We start from the raw sequence: 26,126 nt of genomic DNA on the forward strand, positions 1-26,126 counted from the left end.
TTTTTTTTTTTTTTTTTTATAGAAGAGCACTGGTGACCAACCTACTACCTGCACGGCAGTTTATGTTTAGCTTAAAGAGCTTTTTCTATGCATTTGGCAGCTTAATATTTGAAGATGCACAGTCTTCCAATTTTAAACCCATCAGATGAGGCATCCAGGCCAAAAGGACTTCACACAGGACTGAAATGCTAAATGTCTGGTGAAAGCATTAGTGGCAGAAATCTTCTTTTCACTTATATCATGTCAGTTTTTAATGTTGCCATTTGGTTAGGCCTACACAACAAATCTAATTGGTTATGATCAGTGATGTAGAAAACGTGACACCTACCCTACGTTTAATGGAGTGTTAAGCAACACATTTGAAAGGGGACAAACAATTTGCAATTTTATTAAATGTTTCTGTACACAGATATGCAACTTCTCCATTAAATGCGTGAAAGTAGATATGAAGTAGCATTTACAGAGTTTATATATACACATGCAAAAAAAAAATGCAGCATTCACAAATATTTCAGAACAAACTTTGTGCTTTGCTTCAGTTTGCTGTTGTTGTTTTACTATCAAACACCAGGGGGCAGAGTAGAGCTTACATGATTGTCTCAGCACTAAGGTTTGATATTACTGACCAGAGTTAAGTCCTATGAGCCTTTAGCAAAAGATCAGATGTAGAATTCTTGTTCTTCCTCTTCTGTCGTGTCTTTCTCTTCAACTGGCACACTAATTATGCTGCAGCTGTCTGACTCGTTCACTGAAGCTGAGGACAGTGTGTTTGCACTGGTGCTTTGGGAACATGACAACTGCAAGGCAGACCGAGAGCTTTTGATGGAGAAGCTGTTTGGAGTCCGGCCCAGAGCGGCCGATTTGTAGGTGCCCTCTTGGGTGATGGGAGAGAGGTGGGGTCCGATGTCTTCTGGTGGGGCCGATAATGGCCGAGGAGTCTGTGGGAGGCTCGATTTGACGTACGCAGACACAACTGTGAGGTCCACACTGCTACCTGGATTTACCTTGTTTCCCGTGTCTACATCCGTCTCCTCTGCCCCGATCAGAGCGTCCACATTGAGGCGGAAGGGCGGGATGAGCGAAGAACTCCGGTGAAGGGAGTGGCTCCTGTAATTGGGGCTGGGACAAGGACCCGGAGAGGAACAGGCAGAGCGGGAGCTGGCTGAGCCCATGTTGGGTAGAGAGAAGAGGGATCCGGACCGATTGCCCGTCCAATGGGACCTCCAGCTGTCAGGATGTTGTTGGTCTGGCCACTGCTCCTGCTCATCTGGCTCCTCACATGCCAGAGGCATGGAGTAGTGGGAGGTCGGGTGGACTTTGGAACGAGGTGGCATCCGTTGATGGTAACGGCGGTTCCTGTGAGAGGTGGCGCTGCGGGTGAAGGTGGACGGAGCAGAGGCAGATTCAGTGACGGTGCATGATCTGTAGCAGGGATCATGTCTGTGTTTGCAGTATGCACCCTGGACCTGAATAGGAGGGAAAGAAAAGCAGTGAAAATATAGCGATTTGGGGTCAAGGGTCATATCACCACGTGGGATAGGTGATAGGGCAAAAACAATTGTAGCTTATAAACTGCTTATTCTGATAGTAGACTGTCTGTATGCTCTATTTGTTCACATGGGATCTGTGGGTTCAAGACCATTAACCTCCCTCTGTACAGGGCTTCCATGCAACAGGACACTCCTCACACAACATACAGGCAGCAAAGTGAAGGAGGAAGAAGTACAAGGGAACCCCGGGGTCTCCAAACACACCCCACACCCCCTGCTCTCACCCTGGCCTCTGAATGCTGATGACTTCTCCAGCTGTTGATGTGAGTCACAGAAGAACCCCCTGTGTACTGTACATATATCCATTCAGGATCTTAAAATCAGAGTGCGCTGTTCAGACAAATCGATGAAATATTACAAATCCAAAAAGGAAATTATGAGAAGCAGGAAACACATGAAGCAACACTCCCCTGTTCTGACATACAGTGACTGCTGTTGCTTTAAACATGTAAGGCAGCTGCAGCAGCAGGTTCTCGTCTATGATTTCCTCCTCTGTATATATTGAAATCCACAGCGCTCTGCTGATAGTTTCTCCATGTTTCTGTTCTCTTGTCAGCTCCGTCATCCGACTTTCCAACAAGACAATACAGACAGAAGCAATAACTTCCCACACAGCAGCCCCCAGACAATCTTCTGAAGCAGCACAGGGACTGAGGGGAATCTGCACATTTCCATATGTTGAACAATAAATATATAAAAAGAAGTTCAAAGTGATTTACAGCTTCCTCACAACAATCTACAGTCTGTTCAAGAAATCACTAAGTCTCTATTTCTAACCTCTATAAATACTCTGTCTGATAATGATAGGTTGAATCCAGTACAGCAAATATTCACTCAGTCACTTTATTATTGGGTACATGGCAGCAACTCAACGCATTCAGGCATGTAGACACTATTAAGGCAACCTGCTGAAGTTTTAATAGGCCATCAGAATGTGGATGATTTGGTGATTTGAGTGATTGAACAGGCAAGTCCAACTATTTTGAAAACTGGTGATTTGAGATTTCCCCCACAAACACATCTAGGGTTTAAACAGATGGTCAGAAAAAAGGAAAATATCCAGTGATATGGATCACGTCTCGTTGATGCAAGAGGTCAGAGGAGAATGACAAGACTGCTTCGTGCTGATAAGCATCTCTGAATGCACATTACATCAAACCTCGAAGCTGCTGATGAGCAGAGGAACCGACTGCATGACACTCCTGTCAGCAAACAACAGGAAACTGAGGCTATAGTTCAGAAAGACTCAACATACTGGACAACAGAAGATAGAAAAATGAGCCTTGATGTCATTTAGATGGTAGTTTCAGACAATATGTTACTGCAGCATAATTATAATGCAAAAATTCTGCTCAGTTCAAAGCATGCAGGCAGCTTTTCTTGAGATAATAAAACAAAAATTACAGTTACATAACACGAGCATCTGTATTTGCATCTCTGAAACTGTAATGTTTGGAAGTAACACACATACTTCACAACAGTGACGTGCTGCTTGCAGGGCTGGTTCCTGTAAACTGGAGAGAACTGTAAATGTTATCCAAGACTAAAAACTACATATTTTATTAGCTGTAACATTCTGGAGTTTTACTGATGCAACTCAGTTTAGTAAAATTACTCTTTGAACTGAGGAAGGGTTTTATTTTGAAAGTCTTTATGAGACAAAAAGCTGTAATCCAGGGTTTTGAGATTGGTTTATGGCAAAGAGGGTCCTCACAAGACTAAAGGTGCGTATGTGTGTGTGTATAAAAAGTGTAACAAAGCCCCCTGTGTTTTCTTCTCTCCCTGCTCAGTGTCTCAAAGTTGACTCTTTTATAAACCATCTCTCTCCTTTGTCTCCATCCTGCTCTCTGCTCTCAGTCCACTTCATCCTGTTTATCTTTTCCTTACTCTTCTTCTCTTTGTTTTTCTTGGTCTGCTTCTGCTCTCAAGCAGTGGCGTCACCTTTTCCTTGCATGATGCCCATTTATTCCTTCACTAAAGCACCGACTGAGACAAAGGTGGAGGACCAGCTACATTCTCTGTCAGCGTAATCTATCGAGCTTTACTAGGTACCATCAGTGAATGCTGACAGTAAAAGAGTTTAGACTGCACTGTAGCACAAATAGTGACATAGAAACACAATAACCTGCACTCATTTTGTGTTCACTAGGTTCATATTAATCCCAAAGCTTCCACAATTTCCTTTTTCCATCCGGACATTGGATAAAAATGTAACATTAGCTTCATTGTTTGGCCTTTAGTCATTTGTTGTGATTCTCTCATTGCTTAGACATTTGACAGATAGATGTGAGGCTCTAAGAAGTATATATATTTTTTTTTTTTAAGTAGATCTCTCAGCAGTTGTTCATTCTTTGTTTGTGGCTGATGCCAAACGAGTCTCAGTGTGCAGATCAGCTGCACACACTCGTTATTTACTAAAACTATTTTCTGTCCATGCGTGGGTGAAAGTTTCAATCCTCTGTCTACTATTAATACATGACAGCACGAGTTCAGCTTTCTGTGAGGACAAAATGCCAGTGAGGAGCCACAGCAGGACGCTGGGTAATGAGGCTGTTGACATGGTGATTATCAGACCCTAACTCTTGTAAGCTTTAGTTATCTGGGATAAGCCAGGTCAGCTGGATATATGACCTCAGGAAGGCAACACCACGACAACGGGACACTAATCCTCAACAATGCTGTGGAAAGCAACACATTTGGACTGTATTTATGTTTATAAACAAAACTCTTCACATGATGAGCTTTTGCTTATGTGTGGCAGTGTGACTGTGGTTTTCAAAACTGCGTTACTGAGGCGACGCTCTAGATGATCAAATAGGGAACCATTTTATGTTCCTGTTCCTCAGACCATGAAGAAAACAGAATCCGATTATAAGAAAGGACGATTTCTTTTCCAGACTTGCAGCATTCTGGAGGCTAAATTTACTAGAAAGCTGGAGCATTTTTGAAGCTGGCATGGTTATAAAAACTCCAGTTGATCAACAGAAACATTTAATGAGCTGGAGAATTTGTTCCTTTAATAAAAATTCATATTAATTTCATATGAATATGGAAAAGCATCTCCTATGGAGCACTTAGTGCTTTGAAGTGTCCAGTCAATAGTCATCCAAAGCAGGTTTTGTTAATGCATTAAATATTATAAGAATTTGTAATTTAGTAACAAATTGATGCCGAAAATTCTATTTGCTATGCTATGCTACTGTCTCTCAATGAAAGCAACAAACATATGTTGCATCATATGGATAAAAATAAAGAGAGAAATTAATACAGTGCTGTGCAAAGTCTGAAACCAGCCCTCATTTCTTTATATTTTGCTTCTGAGGAGCCATTGTAGCCTTGTACCTGACCATTTTCAGAGGAAGTTTTTTTGGTTGATAACCCACTCAACACTGACCTATGAATCATCTAAGTATAAAAAAGGCACTTAACTCAAGTGATGTACCAGTGTTGTATCCATGCATAACAGACACCTTAACAAAGAAGCAGTTTTAAATAGTATCTTTAGGTCCTTTGTTACCAAGCAGCCCGTCACAAAAACATAATTTGTTCCCATTTCTGTATTTCAACCTATGAAAAACACCAAAGATAAAAAACACAAAAAATTAAAAAAAATTTGAAACAAGTGATTTTGAGTATACTTTCAAAAACATTTTGTTTTGCAGAATCGGGAGGCCAAAACATTATCTACAGCAGATAAACAGTCTCTGAAAGTCCTGAGCTTAACAGGAAAACAGGAAAAAAATCTTATCACTGAAGCCTCATCAGAAATGGTCTCAGTGGAGGTTTGGCTGTCAAGAAGTTAAGGAAGGGAAATGGGGAGTAAAAGCTGAGGTATGTCAAATTACACAAGAACTGGACTGGGAAAAAAATCTGTGGTAACTGGTCTGATGGAGTGAGGAATCTTAATTTTTAAACTTTGGTTCATCCTGTCATCAGTATGTATGGTGGAGGTCAGAAGAGAGGTGAGTATCTACAGCCATCCGTGGCTTCATTTTTCACCATGGCAGTGATCCCAAACACACTGCCAATGCAGCAAACGCAAACCTGGTTAGAAAAACACTGAATGGAATACTCTCAGTCATGGACTGACCTCCATAGAGTTCAGACTTCAACATTTCTGAAGCAGTGCGGGATCATCTTGACAGAGGACGGAACAAAAAGCAGCCAAATTCCAAACAAGAGCTTTGAATGTCCTTCAAGAAGCCCGGAGTAATATTCGCGTACATGTACAAACTGCTGTTGCCTTATATACTGCATTTCCATATTTGTTTACACATTTCAGTAAATTGTTGCACATATTTCCAATTTTCCCAGCAAAGTATAAAGAACTGAGGGGTGGCTTGAGACTTTTACACAGCACTAGATGCATGTGGTGATTTTTATTAGCGAGCCAATGAAAGAAAACAAAAATAGACAGAAATAAGTTTGACAGATTTTCACTATTACTCTAACACGTCAGAGTATTTATTATATACTGAAACGTTACAGCTGCATCTGTAGCTCCAGGTTCCCAGGAGGCTTGTGTTTTCTTGTTGGGAGCTGGGTGTTGCCATTATCCCAGCCTGACAAAATATACATACACTGTGCACAACTTTCTGTGAATAAAAACACTCCCTCTCTGCTTATCTGTACAAAGAGTGTTTTTACAGAATGTAGTTGATGTTTTGGGAGATAATTTATTCCTTTCATATCACTGTGCCTCTGTTTCACTTGCCTACATTTAATATATTTAATGTATTGTAGTCGCTGCAATGTGGAGGTCCATGTGACTTGATTCCAGGTGGCAGCTAAGCATCATGCATATGGCCCATTGTCATGATTTATTAGCTTATTGTTTCTCTCTGTGCCGTTCCAATCCCAGTAATGGACTGAAGCTTAATCGGCTTGAACTTTCAACACTACTTATCTCCGACCGCCTGGGCACATATCCCCCGATAGGTGATACCTTTCCAACAAGGGCCGCTTGATTCATGTCAGTCTTTATGTGGGTGTTTATATTCAAACCCACACAGGCTTTTCCAGCACCTTTCAATATGGAAAGATGGAGGAATTAAATTAAGGACCTACAATAAAATAACTGAATCCTTCTTGTCTGCTGTATGATCTTGTTATTTCTGGATTGAGAATCAGTCTGAACTGCTCTTCTTTTTCTTCCACCTATAAAACTGCCACTTTTGTCTGCTTCTCTTTTACACAATTAAACACAGATTCCAAACACTGCTGCACACCCAAGCCCATTTTCAGTGTGTTTTTCATCTTTCTTTTATTTTTTTACTCTTTTAATAGCATACAGTCGTACACAAAGGAAAGACTTGTGAATCGCTCCTTAGCATCATGTTTCAGGAGTTGAGCAACAACAAATCCTTTTACATGAGACCAGCTGGTTCCAACAACTAATTATAAACTTGCCTCATTTCATCAGATTAAACTGAAATTACTCGTGTAGGTTTTGGTGTATCTGCAGGTATAAAAACATAACACACTCTTTCAAAATAAATCACACCATGCAATTGTGTTGAGTTGTACTTTTCCTATGTTAAAGTTACAGTTCAGTGAGGGCCACTATATTCAAAAGAAGAGTAAGAAGTTCCCATTTGCAGGATTTCACCATGCCTCCATTGTGACACCTCCCCACCGTCCCAGATGCATATTTAGTGGAGACTGACTCAGCAGCTGCAAGACCCCCAGCAAAGACCACAGCAGGCATCATTAAGAGATCGATGTAACATTTATTAATACCCATACAGCACAAAAGAGTGAAGTGAAGGCGGGTAGCAAAGTGGTTTGCAGATGTGCAGCAACTGTGACTATGTAAATAAAGTGGTCCTTAATGAGACAGCCAAATGCGTATTTAAGCTGATGTGGGCAGGAAATTTTAAGGCACATATACATTTAAAAAACAAAAAAAAACAGAATGAAAAACGCTTACCTGCAGTAGGATCTTATTTCCATCGTAGTCCTCCGTTTGCCAGCGCACCTCACTGATTGGGCTGCAAGGGTGTGGCAGCAGGGGCACCAGCACTCCGACGTCCCGGACCCTCACCTCCATTACTGCCGAGTCCAACACCAGGGGACTGTGGCCTCGTGGGAGTCTCTTAAAGGACAGCTGGATCTCCATATCAGGGTTGGAGTACACCACAAAGAAGCAAAAGTCATCCTTCTTTTGTGCAACCCTCCGCTGAAGCAGCAGCTTGTACAGCCGCACCATATCAACATAGTTTTCATGGCGGCAATAGACTGTGAAACGCACGATTTCCTTCCCATAATGGACCTGCCGCACGGCCCAGAGCGGCGTGCCAGGAGACAGAGTGAAAAAGTCCTGACTGCATGGGGTCAACGGTAGCATCCGCCGGCCATTGCTGACTTTTTCAGTATGGTGGTAGTGCCAGGGCGGCCGCTGCAGAGCGCGATGCAGCATCAGTATGTGCTCATCACCGCCGTAGGCCTCCTGGAGGAACAGGATGACCGCCAGGGCTGGCTGGCAGGCTGAAGCTGGGCTTCCATTTTGATGCCGCTTTGCCCGAGGTCGCTGAGAGACGGAGACTCGCTCTGAGACCCTGAAGAGCTGCAGTTCAGGGTGAACCCACGCCAGCACGGCGTCGGCAGCATGCTGCAGGAACTTGCCCTCGCCGGGGTCAGCAATGAGGTGGATGCTGACAAGGAAGGGATCCTGGAGCTCACCCATGGATAAGTCACCTCCAACAGCACACATGGAAGACAAAGTAGAAGAAACAAGGAGGACAGGAAGAAAATTAGATAAAATGGGTATTTTTGAACTTTATATAGAAATAAGAAGGTTAAAAAAAATATGAATTCTTAAATAAAATGAATCTGTTGCTCCAAACTGTCGAGATCTATCCATCCTTCTGCTAAGCTATTCCTTGGACACTGGGAATATTTTTTCCTGACACATTCACTCTTTTCTTTGTTTACTTCTTTGTTCAAGTTTTCCCATATTTTCTCACTCGCCTTCCCCATTCCCACAGATCTCTAGATCTCAGCTCTCCATTTCACTCGTCCACATCCAACTCCATCTTTCTTACAATTCTGAGGTTTACCTTTTCTCCCCTCTCTCCCTCCCTCCTTTCTACCAGACTCATATGGAGCAGGGCTTCTCTGTGGAGGCTCATTAGTGCCATTAGGAGTCATTACTGAAGCCCAGAGGAATATCCCAGACCGCAGCGGGAGCGATGCATTCAGGTGTAGCCTCTCCCTGAACCCCCGACATGGAAAAGCTCGGCACCGTGATGCAGGTGCTGCAAATCCACTTTTCCTATGCTGCCGACACATTTACGTCAATCAGTCTTTTCTTTCTTGTGTGTTACATGTAGAAACTCACACGGCTGCCTGTTATCTCCATGTACACTCACTCTTTGTTTTGCTACAGTCTTTAATCCGAGTTCTCATGGGACTTGTCCCATTTTGTTTGTGCTTTGGGAAAGGACACACAGGCTACTTTCCCTGGCACAACATACTGTTTCACCATTGCCAAAATCCCTCCGTGAAACCGAGAGGCCAAACAGGGATGGGTTTTGTCTCTCGAGTCCCACCGGCCTTTGTAAAAGGACAGTTCAACTTGACCAAAGAAGTGACATTTTCAAAATGTCACTCTGTGGTTCCAATGGAACAGACCTAAATAATAGGTGTAGAGGTGCTATGAATGTAGCTGTTAAATATTAAAAGGTTCAGTAAAAGCAAGATGTGGTGGGAAGTATACATTTTGGTACAGTTAATTTATTTTATAACGACCCGAGGCTCGTGTCGGTGATGTTCCACCACAAAACTAATGTTGGTCCAGGCTGTGATTAGTTTTGTGGCATGTAAACACAGAGGATCTATAAGCAGATGTGAAGGCAAATTTAGTTTTAATAAAATGCAATGAAGCCTCAACTGTGACACAGAGCAGCCCTAAATGGCAGTTTGTCTACAGCGGTAATGACATCCGGATCAAGAATGTTCCACAGCAGGTTTAAGCGGGATGTCGGCGCACTGACATCCTGTAACACACATCTACGCGCCTACACAAAGAGAGACGGAACTGCTGTCATTAACGTCACCCTGATCCCTTACAATCACTGTTAACATGTAGCTGGCATTAAAACGCCAAACAAGTGGATGATAGGGCTCTTTAAGGGTATTTACTGCACAGCACATTGTGCCGACACACAGACAGCTCGACGTCTTCACACTCCTGCTGCACACAGCTCTCCTGGGATCAGTTTTCATGAGTCAGAGACCTTTGCCCCAACCATCTTATTTCTGCCTCATTAGAAAACAAACAAAAACAGCAAAAGAACCTAAAAAAAAAAATCATCATCATAACCATTCCTTTCTTATTTAAAAAAATAAAATAAATAAAAATCTCAGTTTCTTGCTTTTATATTTGTCTTTTTTTTCCCTCCATTCCCCACCCCCACACTCTTTCTTCTGCCATTTTTACACATGACAACTTTTGGGGGAATCAAGTTGGGATATTTTCCACAGTTTCCCTTTCTTTTGTAGCACGCAGCAGGAAGCAGCACGCCCCGGCCGTGTGCTCACTAATGGAAATACTGCATGTGGTTTAGGTAAGGAAGCTGGACGGAGCATGCAGGAGGCAACGTACACCGACATCCAAGCAGAGAATGGAATATTAGTCTCTCTCTGTGTTGTGTTCCTTGCACCAGTGCATAAAGCTACTAGCTACATGCTTGCAAAAATCCACTGAAAGGTCAAGATGTCTACATACTGACTTGTTCAAGGGAGACAGATTAGATCAATTAGAAAATTACTGAATAAGAAGCCGTTTATGGGTTTTTAGTCCACTGTTTAAGTTCAAAAATCAAAATGTGTTAGATTCACAGATGTCCCTGCGTTAAAAGCAGCGGAAAGATAATCTGGCAAGCTCATAGACGAGCTGTATGAGCTGCAGTGTTTTGGCCCATCTTTCTAAAATATACAATTCCAATACCTTGTACAAAGTGATACTTTTCTTGGCAATAAGGGTTAATGTGGAGCTGGAAAACAAGAGAATAAATCAGAGATTAAGTCTCCCCAATCCTGTGAAGGGAACGTAAGGCGTTTGTGAGTAAAGCTCTGCTTGGATGTCGGTGTACGTTGCCTCCTGCATGCCCAACAGCGCCTCTACTACCTGAGGAGACTGCGGAGCGCACACATTCCCAGATCTCTGATGTTGAACTTCTACAACTGTGCCATCAGCAGCGTTCTGACGTATGGATTTCTAGTGTGGTTCCCCAGCTGCACCAAGGCCGATCAGCAAGCACTCCAGCGGGTGGTGAAAGAAGCTGGCAGAATTATTGGAACAAGTCTGCCAGAGATCAGTAATATCTTCCCCACTCGCTGTCTGAGGAGGGTGCACAGTATCCTGCGGGACCAACATCACCCTGCGCGCCACATTTTCCATCTGCTGCCCTCAGGGAGAAGGTACAGGTCTATACAGGCCAGAACATCCAGACTGGCCAACAGCCTGTATCCACAGGCTGTGAGGCTCCTGAACTCTCTGCCCCCCTCTCACGGACAATAACCATATCCAACTTCTTAATAGCAATGAACTGGTCTGCATTGGTGCATCATATCTTTATTCTCTTCCCCCTCCTGCCCCCCCCCTCTTTCTTAAATAGATAACTATCATATCTGATATCATATCTCACAGTACAATAATATTGAATGGGTTGCATTGTTGTATTTTGTCATGTTTCTCAGGTCTTTGTCTGAATTTCTACGAACATTATTGCTAAGGATTGTCTTATTGCATTGGAGTCACACTGGGTTAAATATGTACACTTGGGTTTTAAGGGGTATTTATTATTTTCTTCTTTTTTTTGGGTTGTATGGAAGCCCCAAACGCAATTTATTGACAATGACAATGACAATAAATAAATAAATACTAACTGAGAAGTGTGTCTCTAAGCTCTTAATCCACTTGAGTCTTCAGGCTAACTGACTCGATTGACTACATACAACTCATGCATGTGCATATCCATCCTCAGCACACACACAGGATAAAGTGGTGTGAAAACGTGTTTTCCTCCCTTCTTGATTTCCATGTGTTGTGCATATTTGTCAGACTTACATGTTTTAGATTATCAAACTGTTTTTTATGTTAGACAAAGATAACGCAATTAAATGCAAAATGCAGTTTTTAAATGATGGTTTCATTGATCAAGAGAGAAACGTTTCCCAAACCTAGTGGGTCCTGTGTGAAAAAGTAATTGCCCCTCTTGTTAAATCGTGAATTAACTGTGCTTAACCTTTTTTTTTTTTTTTTTTTTTTTTTTTTAAGCAGAGTTCACTTTCATTAAACACACTTAGGCCTATTTATTGGCAGAGGTGTTGAATCAAGAAATCATTAAACAGAACTTGTTTGACAAAGTACAGAAAGGCTAAAAGATGTTAAAAAAAAGAAAAAAAAAGGAACACATCATGGCATGATCCATGGGAGAGTTCAAGGAGAAAACTGCTGTTGACCAGTGGTTTTCTCCTTGAATACTCATTATCAGTTTTTCCAAAAAACATCTTGATGATCCCCAAGACTTTTGGGAAAATATTCTGTGGAGTGACAAGTTTAACTTTTTGGAAGGTCTGTGTCCCATTACATCTGGTATAAAAGTAACACAGCATTTCACAAAAGGAACATCATACCAACGGTAAAGTATGGAGGTGGTAGTGTGATGGTCAGGGGCTGTTTTGTGCCTTGGGACCTGGAAGACTTGCTGTGGTAAATGGAACCATGAGTTCTGCTTTCTACCAAAACATCCAAAAGGAGAATATCCGGCCATCTGTTCTTATTCGTGTGAAGCGCACTTGGGTTCTGCAGCAGGACAATGATCCAAAACACATCAGCAGGTCCACCAAGAAAAACAAATAGAAGACTTTTGAGTGGCCTAGTCAAAGCCCTGACCTGAATCAGATTGAGATGCTGTGGCATGACCTTAAAAAGGTGGTTCAAAAGCCCTCCAATGTGGCTGAATTACAACAATTCTGCAAAGATGAGAGGGCCAAAATTCCTCTGTGGCGCTGTAAAACTGCTTAGTTATTAGGTTTAGGGAGAAATCACTTTTTCACACAGGGTAGGTTTGGATTTTTCCCCCAATTAATATCAAACAAATTCACTTAGAAAATGCATTTTTTTTGTTTACTTGTGTTATATTTGTCTAATATTTAAATTTGTTTGATGATCTGAAACATTTAAGTGTGACACATAAAAAAAAAAAATGGAAATCAGGAAGGGGGCAGACACTTTTGTACTCCACTGTAAAAGTGCCCATTTATAAAAAGGGACGGTCTTGTCCAGTTCTCAGAGACTTTAACCTTGTCTCTGTGGATACGTGTTAACCAGGAACACATGCTCGCTGCCGTACCCGCAGATGACGACGTGAGATAAAACAACACGCCTTCCAGCGAGCCCCCTCCACATATGAGAGTGATTAGCAGCGAAAACTCAACCTCTCCTCGATGTGTGTATGTGTGTATGTGCGCAGAAGAACTCCAGTCGCAGCTTTAGCTAGCCAGGCCTTCAGTGTAAAAACAAAACAACTGAACTTGGAAATTCAAGATGTGGGCCCCTTTTGTCGTCTGCTGAGAAAGAAAAAAAGAAGGGGGGGGGGGGGGGGGGGGGGGAGTTCCAAATCTCATACATCACTTTGAAATGACAGAAAAAAATAAGTCAAAGATTTATATTAGTGCGAAGACTACATTTATTATGTTTTGGCACCAGTCACTCAAGGTGTTGCTCGCACACAGAAGCTGTTCTCTCATTTAGATTCAAATATCCTTTCTCTCAAGTCTCAAATGTGTGCCGTTTTCCATTTTCTGATAACTATAGAGTACACATACAGTCACAGTGGGGGATGCTGATTTTAAACGAGGAGGTCTGTGTTTGTAAACAGAATCAAAAAGCTCTCTTTGCAACAATTTTTCAGCTCTCCATCTGTGTGACGTCAAAGAGGGTGAATATCGAGTAGCCAATCAGAAGAAAGTTCACTTAAAGGAAGGAGCTAAGAAAAGCAAAACAAAACAGTCAATTACTTGACTGGATATAATAAAGCAATTTTGTGCTCATTACTCAGTACTGCATTTTCACATCATCAATCATTACCTGTCACTTCCCAACAACAATTTGGACATTTTTAATTATAGTAAAACATCAATAAGCCAGGTACTAACTCAGGAAGTTGTTAAACCTACGTGAAACCTAATAATTATTATTAATAACTGTATTTTATTTTTTTATTTAACAAGTAGTAATTTACTTTTTTCGGCCTTGCCCACTCCACTCAGCTGCCTTTCCATCTCATTCTGTCTGCAGTTTGCTGAGTCGAGGTTTATCTGATCATGTCTGAACCAAGCTGAACATAAATGTGAACCCCTTTAACTTAAACTTTAACAGTTGTTTCATATGACTCTGACAAAAAACAAAACAAAAAATAAATACCCCCACCCTTAAATTACCTAAGCAGTTCTCATACAAAGACTAAGGTAAAGTGATATATTGCTGTCTTCTGAGATAAGAGCTCAGGCTTCTGTTTGGATCTCTGCTTGTCAGCTGCATCTCACACTGTGAGCGACATACATGGGAGAAAAAGAAAAACGCCAAGTCTGCATTTCTTCATGTAATTAAATAAATTAAAGCTGCATGAGTTGACGCAGTGAGAAAGAAAACAAGCTTGTTTACTTTGTTGTCTAGAAGATACAAAAGGACCTGCTATAGAGCAACATAAACAAAGAGCCTTAAAAAAAAGAAAAAAAAAAAAAAAAAAAAAGGAATTGCTGACTTCCTTTCCCAGAGCGGAATATACAAAGGGCTCAGTATGTGAACGCCGCCAGCCCTCAAGTTTCACAGAAGATAAAAGCAGTCAGACCAAAATGTAGAGATACTATTCCTGGCTTTAAAGTGCTGTTAGATTCAAACTTAAGAAGAAAGATAGATTGATTAGATAGTGAAGACTACACAGCCAGGATCATGGACGTCATGTGACCTTCATTGTCTGAACACACGTGGAACGAGGCAGAACGGCTGAGGCAAGGGACAAACGGCAACTTGAAAAAGTTGCATTTCCTGCACAAATACCAGGTGAATGCTGTATAGCAGAAATCATGTGCTGAAAACAGTTGAAGAAACAGAACTGTCTGCTGAGAAAGAGGTGACGGAGCTGAACTGTCTGCTGAGAAAGAGGTGACGGAGCTGAACTGTCTGCTGAGAAAGAGGTGACGGAGCTGAACTGTCTGCTGAGAAAGAGGTGACGGAGCTGAACTGTCTGCTGAGAAAGAGGTGAAGGAGCTGAACTGTCTGCTGAAGATGGATTTTTTTTGAAAGAGTACACTGAAGAGTGTCAAGAAAGCAGAGGGAGAACGAGCCAGGAGGATTCAAACCTGCGCCACCGCTCTCAGGGCCCCTGCTCATCTCAGTGAGCCAAAGCAACACTCATCCCAGGGATAGATGTGACGAGAGAAAAAAACGGCGTCAGTTCCAGAGTTTGAAATCTTAGAGGAGGTCAGATTTCCTATTCTGAAACAAACGTAATTCATGGGAAAACAGTAAATGGTATCAAAAAAATTCTTTCACCGTGAGCGTCAGGAGTGTTTGAAGATATATTGCCACAAGGCTCATGCCTTTGGAGTCCACAGTTTAGGACAGGGGTGTCAAACTCAAATACACAGTGGGCCAAAATTCAAAACTGGAACAAAGTTGCGGGCTAATGTTAATATTTATTGAAATATATTTATTCCTCCAGATAAAAGAATGAATCTTTTCTTATGGACTCAAACACGTTTTGCTGAAAAACTTAATATGGAACAAGCAAAGCTTAATACTAAACAATATATATATTAGCTGTATAATACCAGTAGCCCAGCTCTAATAGTAATTAGGTGTGGCTTCGCGGCCCAAATGTAATTAGGCTGCGGGCCAAATTTGGCCCGCGGGCCAGAGTTTGACACCTATGGTTTAGGAGATATGATGAGTTGAAATGTTAAAGAGCTTAATATTTTAGAAAGTATATAAGTTGCGAGCAACTTTTCAGTAACTTTTGTTTGCTCTAGAGCAAGCCATATACTAATCTGAAGGTCGGTGGTTTGATCCCTGACTGCTCCAGTCTGCATGCCAAAGTATCCTTGGGCAAAATACTGAACCCTGAGTTGTTCCTGATTCGTTCATCCAAGTGTGAATTTATATGAACGAATGGGCAAATGAAGCGCGTTATATAAAGCACTTCAAATCCTCAAGTACAACAGAAAAACACTACATAAGAGCCGGTCCATTAACCATTTATACACAACAAGATTCTAATAAAAACACTGAAAAACACTCTTCGGTGCTGGTGAACATGCATTTCTAAATCTTAGTTATGTAGATCGAGCAGCATGTTAAAAGCTCAATATAGTCAGTGCAATTTTAATTCCTCACAGGTTTGAATTTCTGGACCGAGTTCAACATGGATCCATTGAAAAAACATCTCAAATCTCCCAGTTCTTCCAGGATCTGGGAATAAGTTCAAAAGATGAGAAACTGCTTTTTCCTGGTTTCACTAGCCCCAAATTATAGCAAGATGACAATTTTTTTTTTTTTTTTTTTAAACGTAATTTGATCTTAGATCAGAGGCAACATAATGAAGCTAACTATGAATACACTGGTATTTGCTCTCACATTGACTTAACAGACGGCTAGTACCCAGTAATAACTGTCCTACTTCACTGTGCACTCAGTCAGCACGTACATACTCACCCATTCATTATCACAAGGGCCCACAACAAGGCCGACAGACTGAACTGCTTCAATTAAGCCATTAACAAAAAAGCCGACTGCAGCACATTTAGCGCTGTTCTGGCCTCGTGGTTCAACTCTCATTCTGGAGGATGCACATTTGGTAACACTTAATCCAAGCTGCCTCAAAACAGGGCATGGATTTCATACATTCAGCTGGAGAGAAGGCACCCCAACCTTGTGTGTGTGCGTTACAAGCTGGTCTGTTACGGGTGGTCCTTGGGCCATCAGGTACTATTCAAACTGACTGTGTTGAAAGTGTTTTGGCTGACATCACCACGAGTGGTTTGCCGTTAAAATGGATACTCGCCGCTGTCCCTTTGAAAGAGCAGTGTGTTTGAGCGTGAACACAAGACGGCGCAGATAAAAGGCAAAGAAGCAATAGACACCACACTCTGTTACACATGAATTTGTAACATGAATTTGTAAAATTTGAGTTAAAAAAGAAAAAGAAAAAAAGAAACCCATATAAAATCACATACTTCAGTAATTATAGTTGAGCGAAACAAGACCAGCATGCAAGTGCCAAAAACTGCAGTTCCTTAAATGAACACACTCCAGAAGTGAGTCAGTCCCCATGTTTGCAGCCTGATGCATACAACCGTTAAGGTCTCCCTTTCATTTTATGAAGGCTTACAGTTAAGCATGATTATTGGCATGGTCGTGGCTGGGTGGGAGAAGTGGAAAGGTTCCAGACTGTCTGAGATGATATTAAATGGTAAACTTAATTTTTTAAATTCTAACTAGGCTGAAGAGAATATAAACAGACTTACAGGCTTCATACGGCTTTACTTTATAAAATAATCAATTCTTGGATTACTTTTAACTAAAGATAAAAGTTTTTAAAGCTAAAATTTTAATCTCTTGCCAGGGATCTCAGGGATCCAGACAAATGAAGAAACGTTACACTACAGTGATGAAAACCAAAACCACATTTTAAGAAGCAGCTGCTTGTGGCAGCAGTGGTGCTTCTGCCGTTACTTCTTTTCTCCAAATTGTTTGAAGAGTTGCCTCAGCTGGCCTTTTCCTTTTAGCTCTGAATGTATCACCGTTTCTAAAATCTGCACCAGATTATTTTTATGTAACGCACATTTCTTTTGCTTCAACCAACAGACTCATTCTCATTCACAACTGGTAACTTATTTATTCAAATTTAAATATTTTTAAAAGCTTTCATTTCGAGGCCATGCCAGGTGAAGTTGTAAGTTGCTGCTACGTGAAATCTTACTGTGAAAAAAATAAAAATAAAAAATACTGGAGGGGAAAGGATCAGTTGACAAAGAGCGAGCGAGTGAATTCGACAAAGTCGAAAGCTGATGGCAGCTGTCGAGGTATTGATGTTGGAGGTTTAGCGTGACATCAAGGACTTAATCACCATGGACTTTATGACTAGTGTGAGCTGAGGTCAAAGGTTAGGGGTTAGGACCACCTTAGGAGAAAGTAAATGCACTTCTGTGGAGGCAAAAGACAAGAGGAGACTTAACCAGCATGCACCTCTGTGAAACGAATACATCAGTAGACACTCTGAGACAGGATGTTCCTGATTTTAGAAATTGTGCAAATGTAAGAAAACAGTTCTACACATTTGTTTAATTTGCACATTGATCAGAAAAGACTTACTGGAGGCCCGGGTAATGCCATCCAGAGCAAGTATCTGGTTAGACACCATGTTTCTAAGATTTTTAGTACAATAAGCTCAGTTTTATCTGAGTTTACAAGCAGGAAATTAGAGGTCTTTATGTTTTTAAGGCATTCCTTCAGTTTAATTAATTGATTGGTGTCATCTGGCTTCATGGATATCGATATATATAAAGCAACTTATCAGCTTTTATTGCAGTTTCCTCACTTCTTACAGTGTTACAGGGATGCTGTATGCAAAATTTTAAGAGCCATGCTAAAGATGAATCTGGACAGATGCAAAACAGGTCGTTTTTAGAACTTATACGATGTCTTATTATACAAAGTAAAAGAACAGTTTTCAGCCAATCAGAAACTATATCTTCTTAGACAAATGGTGCAAATTGTTTTACTTTAAAAAAAGGTCCTCTGGATGGATTTCAGTGTGTAAATGTATGCACGGTGTTTGCGCTCAGTAGTAGTTCCTGTCCAGCAGTGGACTTGTGAATGTGGTCACACTCTGTCCTGCAGTATGTATTTAAAGTTCTTGTTTTTTCGGACAGTGTCCCAGTGCACATTTTGTTCCAGCTCTGACCTCCAGTGATGACAATGGTGGGCAGAGGCTCATCTGACACAGCGATGACACAGGAAACAACAGGGGAAAACCAAACCAGACTCTCTCCTGGATCACTGTGTGTGTTTCACTGCTTCCTGGCTTACGGGTGCGGTTCAAGTGGGATAACGCAGCTTCCTGCAGACCAGATTAATGGGCTAATATTGGATATAATCCTCCCATTGTAAAAAAGCCTGGAGACCTGGCAACCAGACTGAGAGCAGGCCACGGCCTCTGCAAACACAGACCTTCACAATCACGTACACTTTCAAAGAAAACTATGGACACACCCACAGTGTGTAAAAAATGCCCAAGACAGGAAAATGGCCTAATGATGCGAGACAATTCTGTCCAAATTTTGATTATTTATTATCCAGATTACTTTTTTTTTTTCCCCATTTATTGTTATTTGTGAGACTTGGGAAAGCAGTAACATTGTTAACCCACAATGTGTAAGTTATTATCCAGATTACTTGCTGATGTTTCTCTCATGTCATGTGCACGTTGCTTCAGATTTGTCTACCATACTGGATATGATACAACCACCGGCTGCTAATGAAAAATGCATAGTCCTCCTATTGGTTGACAAGTGATTCCTACAGGTTACTGACCAATGCTTAGTGAAATCAATCAAAAAGAAGGTGCTGTACCAGAAACCTCTTTAATGTTGCTTTGGTCACTATTGGATTGCTGTGGTTGCCGATAGTGTACAACAACACTTGCCAGCTGCTAGTCAAACTGTAGTGAATATTAAGAAACTGCAACTGAGACAATCTGCTAGCATCAAAAGTAATTACACTGAAGTTTTTGCCAGCTGCTCAGGGAATACACATTTTTCCTTAGTCAACACTATTGTTACACATCCAAAATTGTGGAAAATTGACTGTCACATGGTTAGTGACCATGTGATTCATGTGCCTTTAGTTTACTACACAGGCAAAAGCGTGTTCACACAACCAACTATGCAAGTACAGGCAAATAAATGTATGCTTAAACTTGTGACTGGGGCAGCGAATGGTTGTCTTTGTCTGTGTGTTAGCCCTGCGACAGACGGGCGACCTGTCCAGCGTGTACCCCGCCTCTCGCCCTAAGACAGCTGGGATAGGCTCCAGCGCCCCCCGCGACCCTAAAAAGGATAAGTGGAAGCGAATGGATGAATGAAACTTGTGACTGGATTTCTAAGCCTTATAACATAAGCCGATGTCATAATTAATAAAAAAATATGGCCAAACCTACCAAAACAAGATCCAAATATTGATGTAAAAAATACACGTATAACACATTTCTACACTTGAATAAATTTATTAGCTGACTGAAAGGTTTGGTTAGAAATGCTTCTTGTCATGGGTGAACAGTTGCTGTGTATCTTAATCGAAAATTGTTGCATAGTTTTATCTCATGGGACTGTTGCTGTGTAGATTATAATGATGATGCATCTGTTTACTTACCTCCCTTTTTAGGAGGACATTAAAAGTAAGCTTTTTATGTTTTCCCTCCACTTTGGCTTCTTTACCTCACCAATACAAATGTTTCATTTATCCCTGCGACTGCTAACCATTACTAACGTGTAAAATGTAATGTGTAGCATACAAACCGAGGTGGACAGAGGAAAGAAAAATGTAATAAACAATGTTGTTGTTGCTATACAAATACTCTTCCCTAAAATCTGCTGTGGCTCTTACAGGCCACTAAACACAAAGACACAAACACAATCCTGGCCTGTGAGTGGATTTATTTAGTCAGTGTGTATTAGGGAGATAAAGACCTGAGCCTGAGCTGTGTGTGTGTGTGTTAGCAATACTTCATGTCACTGTTAATTTTACTTACTGCTTGTTGAGGACAAGGGACTGTAATCAGACCTGCAGAGGACAAAAGAAAACAGATTTTTTTAAAAGGCAGAGGAAATGTCGACAGAGAGGACAAGACAGAGAGAGGAGACAGAAGTTTATATTACAATATGAATTGCAATCTACATGATTTACAGGATGACACACTCCTATTTCAGATGAAGTGCTGACATCTGGCTAAACAGTTGGAGAGGTCCAGCTGGAAGGTCAGCAAAAATGCACACAGAGATTTCAGAGTGGTTTCTAACGGAAGGGATAAAAACGCAGGCATTTGCTCAAGTACTACTTCCACTACTGAGATACAGTACAGCTCCTAGCCTCTTGTATTTTACTTGAGTTCTAACTACTGCATTTTCCTAGTTAATTAACACATTAAATAAAACTTCCTGTTTTTTAGGAGCTAACAATCCCACTCAACCAGTAAAAACATCAAAAACGCTCCTTACACACTCACACATTAACAACAACAACAATAATAATAATAATAACTATTCTTATCCACATGATTGACATGATGCTGGAAATAAAAGGACGTGTGTGTGCCGGATTTTAATGTGTCATGAATTACTACAACCATATTGTTTCTCTTAATTATAGAATCAGTTCAGCAACAACTTCGTTGTTCCTTCCAAAAATTGGATAAAAAGATTGGTAACACATTCTACCATTAAAGTTACAAGTCATACAACTCAAACTAATGACTGTACAAGCGGAAAATATGCTCACTGAATCAGACATATTGGGAATTTATGACATTTAAAACATAGAAACTACTGAAAGTGTGAAGCCATCACTGGTATTAGCACGTAGATAAAAATAATGTTAATCACACAGTTGATTTAACTAACTTAAAAAACATACTGGTTTGGTTTCCTAGCCAAACCAAGTATGAATAACTACAAGAACTGGCATATAAAGTATGTGGCTCCAAAGCTGGTGGAAATAATGTGTAAATATGGCCAAGTTGAGATAATTTGGTTTTTCCCCTTCAATCTGCTGACAGCGTGTGCACTAGAAATACCTAGCTAGAGCCAGGAAGTGATTAGCCTAACTTAGCACAAAGACTTGAAAGAGGCTAAATTCTCCTGGCTAAATTCAAGGGAAAACTACCCACCCCTCAAAGCTCATTATTTCACTCCTGTATCTTGTTTAATATGTACACATGAGTATAACAGTTACATTTTTATGGCTGTACTTTGGCTTTCTTATAATGCTGGATTCTTTGTATATTGGTTCAAATGACAACCAGTCTCCCTGGAGAGAGGCCAAAACATTTCCAGTCCTTCTGATTTCTGTGCTATGTGAGGCTAGCCATGCCCAGGCTCCAGTGTTTTTGGTTGCACCAGTCTTTATGTAGAGTTCATTACAAGAAAGGGGGGGGTATATTTATGGTTGGGAAAATGTAATTGATGAAGTAAAGGGTCTTCACTTTTTGAAGATTTATCTGCTCTTAAGCTTCAAAGAAAAGATAGAGAATTACATTTCAGCTAATCTGATCTCCAGACAGAGTAAAATTATGACATTTTATGAAATTACATCCAAGACGTGTTTGCCCACATACAACAAGGCTGACTGAGGAGCTAACTCAAATCCTGCAATTAATAATTTGGTGAAAAGGTTGCATAACTCCAGGTTCACATATATGCATTGCAACTTGACGATATTAGTCCCACAGGAGTCCTCTGACAGCCAGAGAACACTGTTCCTCCGCACACTCTGTGAGTCCATCTCTAAACTAATAAAAGTCTCTGGAACTGCAGGAAGCAGAAGAGCAAGTCTATTTCCTGCAGCAGGAGGTTATCAATCTAACTAATGGGCATTAGCGGTGTAGAGAAAGGAATGGGTAAGAGTGAGGGAAGCAGCAGGTGTGAGGACACAAAGGTAAGAAAAGATGATGGGCTTGCAGAGGCAATATAAATATTGGGAAGAACAGAAATAAGCAGAAAATTGCAGCAAAAGGGGACAAAGTGAAAGTCATACTCTCATCTCTGAGTGCACAAAGAAAAATGACAAGGAGTGGGAAAAAAAAGTAGGTTTATGACTCTTTGAAATAGAGTTGGAGGTAGTAGTGTGCGCAGTTGCACACTAGTCTGTTTATTTTGATGGCTCCTTTGGGTGTGAGCATTTGGCAGGGCTACCCCTGCAGTGCCGGCTAGCATCCCGCCTGTGGTTCCCAGTCTGGCCCACTGCCTCGCTTCATCTCCACCCAAAGACAATAAACACAAAGTGAAGCGCAGACAGGCAGCAACCCAGTCATACGCATAAAGTATGAGCGCAGGGTGACCCAGTGGGCTTGAAACTGAGTATATATACGTATATTTAAAAAAACAAAACAAAAAAAACTTCTTTGACCCATGGAAAGCTAAAACAGATTCAGATGCAGAGCGATGAAGAGGGACTTGGGATGGCAAGAAAGGGATGAAGATGAAGGCATAAGCTAACCGAAAACGTTCGACTGTTCCAAGCGGTGACTCATGTGAGCATTTTACGGCCTATCACCTCTAAAGTCAGGCTCTGGTTATATTCAGGAAGGATCTTTATCACGGCTTAAAAGAAACCAGACATGACTGATGGTAGATGGAAAGTCTGTATTCAATAACAACATAACATTATCATCCTACTTCCCCCAGAGCAGGGGTCTATTTACACAGCCGTGACGCATATATTCATGTAGGTTTGTTGGTGTTCAGGAATAAAAATTATAAGTATTCTGTTTTTCTCGTTTGACAGAACAGCAGTTATATAAGAACACGGCAGAGACAAAGTCATACACAGGACCGACTCATCTATTTATAACTCACTAATAGGGGGTTAAGATGGACTTTATGACCAACAAAATATTGTTTATTTTATTCATTTATTCAAATGCACTGGTGGAGTGAAAGCGTTCTAAATTTAGTGGATTGAAGAAGAAGAGGTGGGGGATGTGAGCAGGTGGAGGTGGACGGGCCTGGAGTTTGTCATTTAACAAGGATACTTTTCACATACAAGTACTTTTAATGTAACTGATATTTGTCTGTATTTTGTTTTTAACCATTAACAACACAAACATTGATTATAGGCTAAATTCTGAGACGCTACAAGGCTGCGAGTGGTGGCAACAATTAGGTTGGACTGCTTGATATGGTGGCCTCGTATTTTCTTAACCGTGTGCAATTACACAATCAAATGTAAAACCGTGCTTGCACTACTAGATAAACTATTTTATGTAAGCCGTGACTGAAATGAAATCCTGTAATAAGAATATATAGAGTAAATAACAATTAACCTAATTGCATACCGGGCTTTTAATCTTTCTTCCACCATACATCTCCGTGAGGGATCACAAGGATCTATATAGGCAAGGTTAATACAATGTAAAGGCATAAAGAAACCTTGATGTGTAATCTGGGAGTTCAGAGATGTGCAGTTTGCCTGTGACTAATCTGTAAGGACACCACAAGCCCTTTAGCATAGGACATCATGTGACATGGTCATGTGTACATGAATGCCTCAATCGTTCTTCTGGTTTGTCCCGCACATGATCAGTTTGACTTCAGGGTTTTCAGACACAACAGTTTTCTGACATATGGGACACGGTTTATTCAAACACAACGAGTTATATTTACCTAGACTTAACCAAGCTGCTTTGAAATGTGAAAATAAAGAAAGAAAAGTTGACGACACTTTAACTTCATCTACAAAACAAGCCACAGCTGGACTCTAACCTCAGTCTCCATGGTGAAAGTCCTGTGTTTGGTCCATTTAACCAGCCTTTATCCTGCTGCCTCTGTAGACTTATCATAAAATAAAATAAAAATCTCACTTCATCTTCTATCAGAAAGCCTTTCTGAAAAACCCTGAAGGCAAACTTCTCACACAAACTCACTACCAATTTTACTCTTTACTTAAAACAACAACAACAACAAAAAACAAACTAATATCCCAAACACATTAAAGACATATACGATCATCACGTTTATCGTGTTAAAGCTTCAAAAAAATGAAAGTGAACCTGTCTTTTAATTTTGCGAGACATACAGAGACACAAACACGCACGGAAAACAACTAGTAAATCCTTCACAACAACACAACATCAAATCAGTGACATACCGCAGGAGACAACGAGGCACATCTTTGTTTAATGGCTGCAAAGGAGTAAACAGCGTTAACTTAACACGCTTTCCTGCCAAACAACTTTGAGTTAGATCTTTTTTTAATATTCCGCTAAAAATATTAGCATCCCAAAACAGCTTGTCCCGAGCTTAGTCTGCCTCAGTAGCAAGTGTAATATATAACATTTAAAAAATAAAATAAATAAGCCTGTGAATTTAACTGAGGATCGTCGAGACCAATAAGCCAAATCTCATTTAAAATAAAATAAAATAAAAATGTTGTGTGCTTTCTCGCTTCTTCTTAAATGAAAATGAGAATGCACGTTGGCTGTGGTTAATTTAAAATATTTCCTAATTCCAAAATCCCAAACATTTAGTGAGATATTCTGCATCTGTTGTTTCTCCTTCACTCACCCTCCAGTCTCGGCTCCTGAATCCACGCAGTCATCTTCTGTTAGGACTTTCTCCATCTCAGAGGCTCGGACGCGTAGCATTTAGCTGCATTATTTCAGTGAAAGCCACAAACTGAGCGTTCAAACGCCTGGAGAGACCACACTGAATCAGACGAACAGAAAACGCTCTAAATCCCCGCCGGTGCCTGGGTCCGCACACGAGCAGAGGGGTTTAAACTTGTTGGATCAACAAGCTGACTTTTCTGCGTCAGCGGCGGGCTGACGGGATGCCTTCAGTTGCTGTGGGAAATCTGACGACTACAAGCGAACGAGGCAAACGTTTGGATTGGAGTTTGGATTTTGTTCTCACATGTTTCAGTTTCCTGCTGCCAACATTATACCGGTATTACCGTGAACGGTATGATATGGCCCAGCCCTAATTCATAGTGTCTTCTAGACTAGTGGATCAGTTGAAGGGTCAGATGCATCTCTCAGCTCCAGTTTCAGAGCTGTGCTGAATTTTCCTCCCCTATTTCCTAAAGACATGACTTTCAGATACTGTTCATCTGCTGTAGATAGTTTTTAAGTCTGTCTACTTCTTCCACTTCTTCTTTTGTATTCCACTTGTGCAGTTTATCATAGATTCAAAGTGCCTTGAGTTAGGTGACTTTTTAAGTCCTTGAATAATGCATAGGTCAGTATGATTTTTTTTTTAAGACCAAACAAGCCTCAGAAAATGGTCCGGTGCAAGGACCAAGCTCACCCTAAGAAAGCCTGGAGAGCTATGCCTCAAGACAACTTAAAAAGTCTGACACCTTGCAAGTAAGATATAAAGAAACTGCGGGTGGCTCGAGAGTTTTGCAGTGTACTGTAGTTTAAAATACGAAATCAAAATTATAACCATAAAAATGGGGATAAATATTCTGACGTAATTGTGATTTAAACTACTACTCCAGTATTTTTGTTTTGTTTTTCATTTTAAGAGCGTTGAGCTAAAGACGTTTTTAACTCATAGTTTTTAAGACGGGTGGGTATATCTATATTTTTAGCAGTGTATGTATTTATTAGTGATGAAAATCCAAACTCTCGCACGTAATGAACGATGCACCTGGGGCTGGTAAGGCTGCGTTAACGAGCAGCACGCAAAGGCAACAGTAGCAAAAGTGCTGGTTTGGCGCCGTCAACAGGAAGGATAAGGTAATGCAGTGAGTCTGTCTTCCAGGTGGACCCACTGAGGTCAAAGAAGGGTCAA

At 40.9% G+C, this 26,126-nt stretch overlaps 1 protein-coding gene across 2 annotated transcripts; it reads right to left on the reverse strand.

The window, feature by feature from the left end:
* Positions 1 to 553: 553 nt before the first annotated feature.
* Positions 554 to 25,079, reverse strand: fam124a (family with sequence similarity 124 member A). Of its 2 annotated transcripts, none has more exons than XM_085374761.1 (4): positions 24,897 to 25,079; positions 20,369 to 20,400; positions 7,480 to 8,246; positions 554 to 1,466 (listed from the first exon to the last, which is right to left on the reverse strand). In XM_085374761.1, exons 1-4 carry the CDS (start codon positions 24,974 to 24,976, stop codon positions 660 to 662), a joined length of 1,686 nt encoding a protein of 561 aa, XP_085230887.1. In that variant the 5' UTR covers positions 24,977 to 25,079; the 3' UTR covers positions 554 to 659. The 2 variants fall into 2 exon arrangements, with proteins under 2 accessions (XP_085230887.1, XP_085230888.1); XM_085374762.1 differs by having other exon boundaries at positions 7,480 to 8,252.
* Positions 25,080 to 26,126: the final 1,047 nt, after the last annotated feature.

This window comes from Diplotaxodon limnothrissa, linkage group LG16 (assembly GCF_057381915.1).
Source record: "Diplotaxodon limnothrissa isolate DT_005_m linkage group LG16, D_limnothrissa_male_GT1.1, whole genome shotgun sequence".
Taxonomy (NCBI): Eukaryota; Metazoa; Chordata; class Actinopteri; order Cichliformes; family Cichlidae; genus Diplotaxodon; species Diplotaxodon limnothrissa.